This window comes from Sapajus apella, unplaced genomic scaffold (assembly GCF_009761245.1).
Source record: "Sapajus apella isolate SASKATOON/1434 unplaced genomic scaffold, GSC_monkey_1.0 scaffold113, whole genome shotgun sequence".
Taxonomy (NCBI): domain Eukaryota; kingdom Metazoa; phylum Chordata; class Mammalia; order Primates; family Cebidae; genus Sapajus; species Sapajus apella.
Genome location: NW_022437053.1, coordinates 3,066,960 through 3,077,553, shown reverse-complemented (window position 1 = coordinate 3,077,553; position 10,594 = coordinate 3,066,960). Strand labels below are relative to the sequence as shown.

Here is a 10,594-nt window from a genome sequence, read left to right as displayed (position 1 = left end):
GCATGGGCCGGGGTCACCAGCCAGCTCATGGCCAACCGAGGAGGCTGACCCAGAAGCCATGTGCCGCTGTGGACATGGAAGGAGCATAGCCCGCTCTGGGCATGATAGACACGTGTCCAGGTGCCCTTTGCAAGCCACACCTGAAATAGAAGCCTGGCGTCCCAGGGCCCCGTGCTTTCTCTGGTGGGTCCCCATCCATGCTCCGAACATGTCCCAAACACAGAGCTGGGCCACCCTTTCCTTTCCTTAGGCCAAAGACTCTGCCATCCTAGAGATGACCCCATGGCACAGAAAAAGCCTGGGTGGCAAATTCCAGAGACAGGACCATTGACAGCAGGCCCTCCCACCTCAGGATCCACTCTTCCAGCCTCCCACCCATGGGGAAGGGGTGACCTCCAGCAGGACGAGGGCTGCCCACTTGGCCTAAAGCCCACAAGTCCCAGGGTTGGCCCGAAGCACCATCAGGCATCGGCCAGAACTCAGCTTTGACCCACACCCAGGAAAACAGCCCTGCTCCCAACAAAGCTCAAAGAGGCGCTATGGGATGGCCCATTGCTCAAAAGTGTCAGCCCTTTTAGGGCCATGGTTGTGGTGCGATCCTTGATGTCCATGGCCCGACTCCATGACCTTATTCAGGCACCCCTCTCCAGGGAAAGAGAGCTCTTGTGTGATCCCTGTGGTGCCCCGGAGGCCCTGTGACACACTCGCGTGGACTGAGCACTTCTCCAGGCTGACACACACACACAGTCTCAACTGGAAGCTGCCCTGCGTGGGGCCGAAGGAACACTTTCCTGCCTGGACCACTGTTACCCTGAAGGTCTTCAGAAAGGCAAGGTCTTGGGTACGAATCCCAAGGAGCTGCCCTCCTAGAGAAACTGTCCCTACCCAGTGGAGACACAGGTCAGCTCCCTAAGGAAACCCTCCTGTCCGAAAGACTGACCCTCGGGGAGAGCACGCGGCCTGACTCATGGCCCATGACGCCAGCAGGATGTACTCACCTATGCAGGTCAAGGCCAAGGGGCCCTTCTGAGCTGAAGAGCTCACTGAAAGACACAATGGGAGAATGGGGACTCAGAGAGCAGCCCCCAGTGTGCCCTGCCCCTGGGGAACAGGTGGGTCAAACCAAGTCCACACAGGGATCCTGGTGTGCTTCATGGAGGAGCACAGACACAGGGTTGGGTACCCCTGAGAGGCCTTTGAGGGCCTCAAGGTCTCTAGCCCAAAATATAGTGGCCTTGCCAGAGGACCTCATGATTCCCAGTGTCCACATCCAAAATTCTCCCCTAGGCTGGGCCTCAACGTAATCCTATTGAGCATGACTTTTAAGTCACCACTTCTCTTCAGGACAATATAAGGTTCTCATCATTGACCCAACCTAGAGTACCCTCTCCCCAAGCATGCATCCAGCTAGACTCAGATGAGCTCACCAGCTCCATGCAGGAGACCAGGGCACCAGGAAGGATCCGAGGTTCAGTGCAACAGGGCCTGGGCACCTGGCAGACGGCCTGTGGCCTGGGCACAGTGGGCCCAACGCAATCCTCCCCCAGGTTCACCACCCAGGAGGACAGGAAGAGGACCCATGTGATGGGATCCATGTGAAATACTGACCTGCCATGGACATGGGGCACCCCTTGGCCCTCCCCGCCACTACACCCTGGAAGGGCAGGGCAGGCGGGTCACTGGGCTCCGGCAAGACACCTGTGCTGTGCCTACTGCAGGCCTCAAGATAACCTCCACTGCCCACCCTGGCTGTTCCACATGAACCTGAGGCTGCACAGAGACTCCTGGACATGGGCCAGGGCCACCAAACAGCTCACGGCCTACAAAGGAGGCTGGTCCTGATGCCAGGAGCCACTACAGATGTGGCAGTTGCATAGCCTGCCCCTGGGCATGGTGGGCCCCCAACCAGGCACCCTCTCCAAGCGCATACTGGAAATCTCAGCCTGGGGCCCCATGGCTACGTGCTTTCTCTGGTGCGTCCCATGTCCTACACACCTCCCAAACTCACAGCCAGGCCATAGTTGACCAATCAGGGGCCATATGGTGTCTTCTCCATTCCTTGGGCCCAAGACCCTGCCACCTGAGGTGATGCCATGGCTCAGAAGCAGCCTGGGCAGCAAATTCCTCAACAAGGTCCCTGAACAGTGGGCCTTCCCACCTAAAGAGACCACCCATCCTTACACCGGGACTCAGTAAAGGCGTGATTCCCCCACGAAGGACACAGGCTGCTGACCTGGCCCGAAGACCACAAGTCCCTGGGCCACACTGCAGCACTATCAGGAGCTGGACAGAGCTCAACCTTGACCCAACCTCGTTGAAACAGCAACACACCCACACCGGGCTCAATGTGGCGCCACTGGGATGGCTCACTGCTCAACACCGTCAGGCCCATTCAGGGCCATAGGTGAGCATGAACCTTGAAACACTAAGGCCTGACCCTGTGGGCCTGACCGCTCAGTCACCACCCCTGCAACAACACCGAGGACTGAGAGCTCTTGCATGATTTCTGTGGTGCCCCGAAGCTCCTGTGTGGCACTCCACAGGTGGCCTGGGCAGTTCTCCAGACCTGACCCATGCACAGAGTCTCATCTGGGAGCTGTCCTGCATGGGGCTGAAGAAACTCTTTGCTGCCTGAGCCATGGTCACTTCTGCAGGTCTTCAGAGAAGCCGTCTTCCATGGGACCCATTCGGAAGAAATCGGCCCTCCTGGAGAACCCTTCCCTCCCTAGTGGGGAACCCATTCCCCGGCTCCCTGAGGAAACCCTCCTGACCCAAAGGCTGAGCCAGCATCCCCACGCAGCCTGGTTCATGGACCATGATGCCAGCAGATGCCACTCACCTATGCCAGTCAATGCCATGGGGCCCACCTTGGCAGGAGAGCTCACTGAAAGACACAAAGGAGAAGGGGGACTCAGGGAGGAGCCGCCAACCTGCCTCACCCCCAGGGAATGGGACTCTGACACCAAGCCCGCACAGGTAGCCTGGGTTGCCTCACAGAGCAGCACAGAGACAAGGCTGGGGGGCACCAAGACGCCCTTCAGGGCCTTGAGGACTCCAACCAAAAATACAGCAGTCTGCCAGGGACCTCGAGATCCCAGTGTCCTCTTCCAAAATTCTCCGCAAGGTTGGGCCTCAGCGTAATCCTATTGAGCATGATTTTTAAGTCATCACCTCCCTTCAGGACAATATGAAGTTCTCATCATTGACCCAACTGAAGCCAACCTCCTCCCACACATGCACCCGGTGGGACCCTGACAGACTCACCACAGCTCAGTGCAGGACACCAGGGCGCCAAGAAGGACCTGAGCTTCAGTGCACCAGGGGCTGGGCACATGGCTGACAGACACACGCCCAGAGACATTGGGCCCAACGCAAGTCTTCCTCTGGGTTCACCATCTAGCGGGACAGGAGGAGGACATGTGTCCAAATAGGGTCTCATGCCTCCATGCGGGGAAGGTGAGTGGGGGATACCCATCACCCATGTGATGGGATCCATTTCGAACACTGACCTGTCAGGGACACGGACACGGACACGGAGCACCCTTGGCCCTCCCTGCCACCAAATCCAGGAAGCCCAGGAGGCACCCTATTGCAGGTCCCAAGAGCATCTCCACTGCCCCGCCAGCTGCCCTGAACGAGGTCAGGGCCACCCTGAGACCACTGGACATAGGCCAGGGCCACCAACCAGCTCATGGCCAAACAGGAGGCTGGCACGGATGCCACACGCCACTGCTGACTTGGCAGTCGAGAGCCTGCCCCTGCCCATGTCCCAGCATGAACCAGAAATCACAGCCTGGGGCTCCAGGGCCACATAGTTTCTCTGATGGGTCCCCATCCATGCCCTGCACACCTCCCAAACACAGAGCCGGGCCACACTCAACCAATCCGGAGACACATGGTGTGCCCCCATTTCCTTGGACCTAAGAAACCGCCACCCTGGAGATAAACCCATGGCTCAGAAGCAGCCTGGGTAGCAGATTCCCAGGATAGTTTGCTTAAAAGGGGGGTTTACCACTTGAGGAAGCCACCTTTCCTGCCATTTAATCTCCACAAAGAGTGATCCCAGGCATGACCCAAGCTGTCCCCATGACCCAAAGCCCACGAGGTCCAGGGCCAGCCTGCCGAATGAAAAGGCATTGGCCAGAGCTCAGCCTTGACCTAACCCTAGGGAAACAGCACCACCCAGCACCAGGCTCAAGGAGGCGCCACTGGGACGGTCCATTGCTCCACAGTGTCGGGCCCATTCAGGGGCATCGGTGGAGTGTGGTCCTTGAAACTGCCCCATGACTCCCACGGGCCCAATCGCACACTACTCTTTGTGGATTAAAAGCCCCCACGAGACCCCGCAGGGCTCCGGAGCCCCGGTGGCCACCTCATGTGTCCTGGGCATTCTCGAGGCCTGACCGACGCACTGACTCGCAGCTCGCAGCTGCCCTGCATGGGGCTGAAGGAACCCTTTCCTGCCTGGACCACCATCACCCCTGCCGGCTTCAGGATAGGCATCCTCCTTGGGTTCAATTCCCAAGGAAGCGGCCCTTCTCGAGAACTCATCCCCAGTGGGAATTCAGATCAATACTTTTAGGAAACCTTCATGGCCCAACGGCGGATGCTCAGTGACCTTACTGCCATGCTCATGACCCATGACCCCAGCAGGACCCACTCACCTATGCTGGTCAATGCCAAAGGGCCCACCTGCACAGAAGAGCTCGCTGAAAGACACAAGGGGAGTAGAGGGGTTCAGGGAGGAGCCACCAACATGCCCCACCCTGGGGAGCTAGAGCACCCACACCAAGCCTGCACAGGGAGCCAGGGCTGCCTCACAGAGGAGCGCAGAGACAGGGTTGGACCCCTCGAGATGCCCTTCAGAGCCTTGAGGTCTCTCGCCCAGAATACAGTGGCCCTGCCAGTGACCTTGGGATCCCAGTGTCCTCTTCCAAAATTCTCACCTAGGCTGGGCCTCAGCATAATACTATTGAGCATGATATTTAAGTCATCATCTCTCTTCAGCACAATATAAAATTCTCATCATTGACCCAACCTATGGTATTCCCCTCCCCATGCATGGATCCAACAGGACCCAGATGGGCTCACCAGCTCCATGCAGGAGACAAGGGTGTCAGAAAGGGCCCAAGCTTTGTTCCAATAGGGCCTGGGCCTCTGGCCGATAACCTCTGCCCAAGCACAGCAGGCCCAACACAAGTCTTCCTCTGGGCTCACCATCTGGGGGGACAGGAGGAGGACCCATGTGCTGGGATCCATGTGAAATATTGACCTGTCATGGATACGGGGTACCCCTGGCCCTCCCCAACACTGAACCCTGGAAGGACAGGGTAGGTGAGTCATTGGGCTCTGGCAGGATGCCTGCGCTGTGCCTACTGCAGGCCTCAGGATAACCTCCCCTCCACACACGAGCTGCTCCATATGACCCCAGGGCTACACAAAGACCACTGGGTACGGCGCATGGCCACCAACCAGCTCACAGCCAACAAAAAAAGGCTGGTCCTGATGCCAGGCACCGTTGCAGACCTGGCAGTTGTGGGGCTTGGAGGATGCCAACCAGGCACCCTCTCAAAGTGTACATCGGAAATCGCAGCCTGGGGCCACATGGCTACGTGCTTTCTCTGATGTGTCCCCATCCACGCCCCATTCATTGCCCAAACACAGAGCCAGGCAATACTGGACCAATCAGAGGCCACATGGTGTCTTCTCCATTCCTTGGGCCCAAGACCCCGCCACCTGGAGGTGCCATGGCTCAGAAGCAGCCTGGGCAGCAAACTCCTCAACAAGGTCCCTCGACAGCAGGCCTTCCCACCTAAGGAGGCCACCCATCCTTACAATGGAACTCAGGAAAGGCGTGGCCCCCAGCAGGATGTGGGCTGCTGACATGGCCCAAAGCCCACAAGTCCCTGGGCCAGCCTGCCTCACCATCAGGTGCCGGCCAGAGCTCAACCTTGACCCAACCCCATTGAAACAGCAACGCACCCCCACCAGGCTCAATGTGGCACCACTGGGATGGCTCACTGCTCAACAGTGTCAGGCCCATTCAGGGCCATGGGTGGGTGTGAACCTTCAAACACTAAGGCCTGACCCTGTGGGTCTGACTACTCAGTCACCACCCCCGCAACAACACCGAGGACCACGGGCTCCTGCATGACCCCTGTGGTGCCCCGAAGCCTATGTGATACCCTGCAAGTGGCCTGGGCAATTCTCCAGGCCTGACCCATGCACACAGTCTCATCAGGGAGCTGCCCTAATGGGGCTGAAGAAACTCTTTGCTGCTTGAACCATCATCACCTCTGCAGGTCTTCAGAGAAGACGTCCTCCATCTTGGGAAGAAAGTGGCCCTCCTGGAAAACCCAACCTTTCTGGGTGGGGATTCCCCGGCTCCCTGAGGAAACCCTCCTGTCCCAAAGGCTAAACCGGTATCCCCACACAGCCTGGCTCATGGTCCATGACGCCAGCAGGTTCCGCTCACCTATGCCAGTCAATGCCAGGGGACCCACCTGAGCAGAAGAGCTCACTGAAAGACACAAAGGAGAACGAGGACTCAGGAAGGAGCCGTCAACCTGCCTCACCCCCAGGGAATGGGACTCTGACACCAAGTCCGCACAGGGAGCCTGGGTTGTCTCACAGAGGAGCACAGAGACAGGGTTGGGGGCCGCCAAGATGCCCTTCAGGGTTTCAAGGTCTCCAACCGAATATACAGTGGCCCTGCCAAGGATGTCAAGATCTCAGGGTCCCCTTCCAAAATTCTCAGCCAAGGTTGGGCCTCAGCGTAATCCTATTGAGCATGATTTTTAAGTCATCACCTCTTTTCAGGACAACATAAAGTTCTCATCATTGACCCAACCGAAGACCCCCAACCCTGCTATGCATGCATCCAGTGGGATCTAGATGGGCTCACCAAAGCTCAGTGCAGGAGACAGGGTGCCAGGAAGGGCCTGAGCTTCAGTGCACCAGGGGCTGGACACACTGACTAACGGACACTGGTCCAGAGACACTTGGCCCAATGTAAATCTTTCTCTGGGTTCACCATCTAGAGGGACAGCAGGAGGACATGTGTCCAAATAGGGCCTCATTCCTCCACGCAGGAAAGGTGAGTAAGGAATACCCATGTGATGGGATCCATGTGGAACACTGACCCATCACAGACATGGGCACAGAGCACACTTGGCCCTCCCTGCTACCAAACCCTGGAAGGTCAGGTCAGGTAGGTAACTGGTCTCGCACAAGAAGCCCCGGCTACGCCTCACTGCAGGTCCTGAGAGCACCTCCACTGACCTGACGGCTGCCCTGAACAAAGCCAGGGCTACCCTTGGACCACTGGGCAAGGGCCATGGCCACCAACTAGCTCATGGCCTATCAGGAGTCTGGCCCGGATGGCATGAGCCACTGCAGGCTTATCAGCCAAGAGCCTGCCCCTCCCTGGGCAAGTGTGCACCAGAAATCAAAGCCTGGGACTCGAGGGCCACATAGTTTCTCTGATGGGTCCCCATCCATGCCCTGCACACCTCCCAAACCCAGAGCCAGGCCACACTCAACCTATCTGGGACACATGGTGTGCTCCCCTTTCCTTGGGCCCAAGATGCCGCCACCCTGGAGGTGACCCCATGGCTCAGAAGCAGCTAGGTGGCAAATTCCTAGAACAGGTTGCTTGACAAGGGGGCTTCCCACCTTAGGAAGCCACCATTCCTGCCATTCAACCTCTGGGAAAGCTGACCTTCCAAGTATGACCCAACGTGTCCCCATGGCCCAAAGCCCACAGGGTCTGGGGCCAGCCTGCAGCATCACCAGGCACTGGCCAGAGTTCAGTCTTGACCTAACCCCAGGGAAACAGCACCACCCACCAGTAGACTCAAGGAGGTGCCACTGGAATGGCCCATTGCTCCACAGGGTCCGTCTCCATTCAGCTGCATGCGTGGGGTGCAATTTTTGAAACTCCGTGACATGACTCCCATGGGCCCAACTGCCCACCACTCTTTATGGATGAAAACCCCCATGAGACACCCATAGGGTCCGAGAGCCCTGTGGCCACCTCACATGTCCTGGGCAGTCCTTGAGGCCTGACCAATGCACTGAGTCTCAGCTGGCAGCTGCCCTGCGTGAGGCTGAATGAACCCTTCCTACCTGGACCACTATCACCGCTATGGGGCTTCAGGACAGGCGTTTTCCTTGGGTCCAATTCCCAAGAAAGCAGCCCTTCTGGGGAACTCATCCCTGGTGGGAATTCAGGTCAATACTTATTTTAGGAAACTCTCATGGCCTGTAGGCAGACACTCAGAGACCCCACTATGCCACACTCATGACCCATGACCCCAGCAGGATCCACTCACCTATGCCAGTCAATGCCTAAGGCCCCACCTGGGCAGAAGAGCTCACTGAAAGACACAAGGGGAGTAGAGGGGTTCAGGGAGGGGCCACCAACATGCCCCACCCCGGGGAACTAGAGCACCCACACCAAGCCCGCACAGGGAGCCAGAGCTGTCTCACAGAGGAGTGCAGAGACAGGGTTGAACCCACTGAAGATGCCCTTCAGGGCCTTGAGGTCTTTAGCCCAGAATACAGTGGCCCTGCCGGTGACCTTGGGATCCCAGTGACCTCGCCCAAAATTCTCACCTAGGCTGGGCCTCAGCGTAATCCTATTGAGCATGATTTTTAAGTCATCACCTCTCTTCTGGACAATATAAGGTTCTCATCATTGACCCAATCCAGTGCAGCCCCCTCTCCATGCATAGATCCAGTGGGACCTGGATGGGCTCACCAGCTCCACACAGGAGATCAATGCACCAGGGCCTGGACACCTGGCTCATTGCCTCTGGCCGGGGCACAGTGGGACAAACGCAAGTCTTCCTTCAGGCTCACCATCTGGGGGGACAGGAGGAGGATCTATGTGCTGGGATCCATGTCACGGACACGAGGCAGCATTGGCACTCCCCGCCACCAAACCCTGGAAGGACAGGGCGTGCGGGCCACTGGGCTCAGGCAAGATACCTGGGCCGTGCCCTACTGCAGGCCTCAGGATGACCTCCACTGCCCACGCCGGCTGCTCCACATGACCCCAGGGCTTGACAGAAACCACTGGGCACACCCCAGGGCCACCAACCACCTCATGCCCAACAAAGGAGGCTGGTCCTGATGCCAGGTGCCACTGCAGACCTAGCAGTTGCATAGCCTGCCCCTGGGCATGGTTGGCACCCAACCAGGCATGCTCTCCAAGCCCACATTGGAAATTGCAGCCTGAGGCCCCATGGCTACATGCTTTCTCCTGTGGATCTCCATCCAGCCCTACATACCCTGGAGGTGACCCAACGGCTCGGAAGCATCCTGGGAGGCAAATTCCCAAGAGATTGCTTAACAGGGGGATTTCCCACCGTAGGAAGCCACCATTCGACATCCAGGAAGGGTTGACCCAAAGCATGACCCAAGCTGTCCTCATGGCCCAAAGCCCATGAGGTCTAGGGCCAGCCTGCAGCACCAAGAGGCGCTGGCCAGAGCTCAACCTTGACCCATACCCAGGGAAACAGCACCATCCTCCACCAAGCCCAAAGAGGCGCCCCTGAGATGGCCCAATACTCAAGAGGGTCGGTCCATTTAGGGCCATGATTGGGCAATCCTTGAATCTCCATGGCTGACCCCATGGGCCCATTCATGTACCCCTCTCCAGAGAAAGAGAACTCTCATGTAACCCCTGTGGCACCCCAGAGCCCCTGTGGCCCCTGTCACGTGGCCTGGGCAGTCCTCGGGGCCAGACATGCACAGTGAGTCTCAGCTAGGAGCTGCCCTGCATGGGACTGAAGGAAGCCTTTCCTGCCTGGACCACTGTCACCCCTGCAGAGCTTCAGGGAAGGCACTGTCCTGGGGCTAATTCCAAGGAAGCCGGCCTCCTGAAGAATCCATCCCTCCCCAGTGGGGATTCATGTCAGCTCCCTTGGGAAACCCTCCTGTCCTCAAGGCTGATCATTGGTGAGACCAAGTGGCCTGACACATGGCTCATGATGTCCAGAGAATGAACTCACCTATGTGCATCAATGACAGGGAGCCCCACCTGTGCAGACGAGCTCACTCAAAGACACAAGACCCAAGGCAAGAACCGGGGCTCAGGAAGGACCCAGAAAGTTGTCCTACCCCAGGGAACCAGAGCGCCAACACCAAGCCCACACAGGGAGTCTGAGCTGCCTCACAGAAGAGTGTGGAGACAGAGTTGGGTAACCCGAAGATGCCCTTCAAGGCTCCAGGCCTGCAGCCCAAAACACAGTGGCTCTGCCAGGGACCCTAAAATCCCAGCATCCACTTCCAAAATTCTCATCTAGGCTGGGCCTCAGCGTAATCCTATTGAGCATGATTTTTAAGTCATCACCTCTCTTCAAGACAATATAAGGTTCTCATCATTGACCCAACCCAGGGCACCACCCTCCACCCCCTACACATGCATCCAGTGAGACCCAGATGTGCTCACCATAGCTCAGTGCAGGAGACCAGGGTGCCAGGAAGGGCCTGAGCTTCAGCTCACCAGGGCCTGAGCACCTGGCTAAGGGACACAGGCCCATCGCCAGTGGGCCAGATGCAAGTCTTCCTCCAGGGTCACCATCTGGAG

At 57.9% G+C, this 10,594-nt stretch overlaps 1 protein-coding gene and 6 non-coding genes across 7 annotated transcripts in view; all 7 read right to left on the bottom strand.

Moving 5' to 3' along the window:
* The window catches only part of LOC116537719, a 56,386-nt gene that overhangs the window by 8,439 nt on the left and 37,353 nt on the right, over window positions 1-10,594 (bottom strand). The window contains exons 9-16 of the mRNA XM_032260001.1: window positions 10,457-10,524; window positions 6,905-7,036; window positions 6,476-6,520; window positions 4,665-4,709; window positions 3,265-3,396; window positions 2,829-2,884; window positions 2,572-2,689; window positions 999-1,043 (exon numbers count right to left, since the gene is read on the bottom strand). Of these exons, the coding sequence (XP_032115892.1) occupies window positions 999-1,043; window positions 2,572-2,689; window positions 2,829-2,884; window positions 3,265-3,396; window positions 4,665-4,709; window positions 6,476-6,520; window positions 6,905-7,036; window positions 10,457-10,524 (641 nt within the window). The remainder of the gene's footprint in view (window positions 1-998; window positions 1,044-2,571; window positions 2,690-2,828; window positions 2,885-3,264; window positions 3,397-4,664; window positions 4,710-6,475; window positions 6,521-6,904; window positions 7,037-10,456; window positions 10,525-10,594) is intronic.
* LOC116537815 lies at window positions 1,291-1,372 on the bottom strand. Its single transcript, XR_004263361.1, has one exon. It is a non-coding gene; the product is annotated as a small nucleolar RNA SNORD115 (small nucleolar RNA).
* Window positions 3,128-3,209, bottom strand: LOC116537808. Its single transcript, XR_004263355.1, has one exon. It is a non-coding gene; the product is annotated as a small nucleolar RNA SNORD115 (small nucleolar RNA).
* Window positions 4,954-5,035, bottom strand: LOC116537821. Its single transcript, XR_004263367.1, has one exon. It is a non-coding gene; the product is annotated as a small nucleolar RNA SNORD115 (small nucleolar RNA).
* On the bottom strand, window positions 6,766-6,847 carry LOC116537807. The gene has a single exon (XR_004263354.1). It is a non-coding gene; the product is annotated as a small nucleolar RNA SNORD115 (small nucleolar RNA).
* On the bottom strand, window positions 8,624-8,705 carry LOC116537798. The gene has a single exon (XR_004263345.1). It is a non-coding gene; the product is annotated as a small nucleolar RNA SNORD115 (small nucleolar RNA).
* On the bottom strand, window positions 10,314-10,395 carry LOC116537790. The gene has a single exon (XR_004263338.1). It is a non-coding gene; the product is annotated as a small nucleolar RNA SNORD115 (small nucleolar RNA).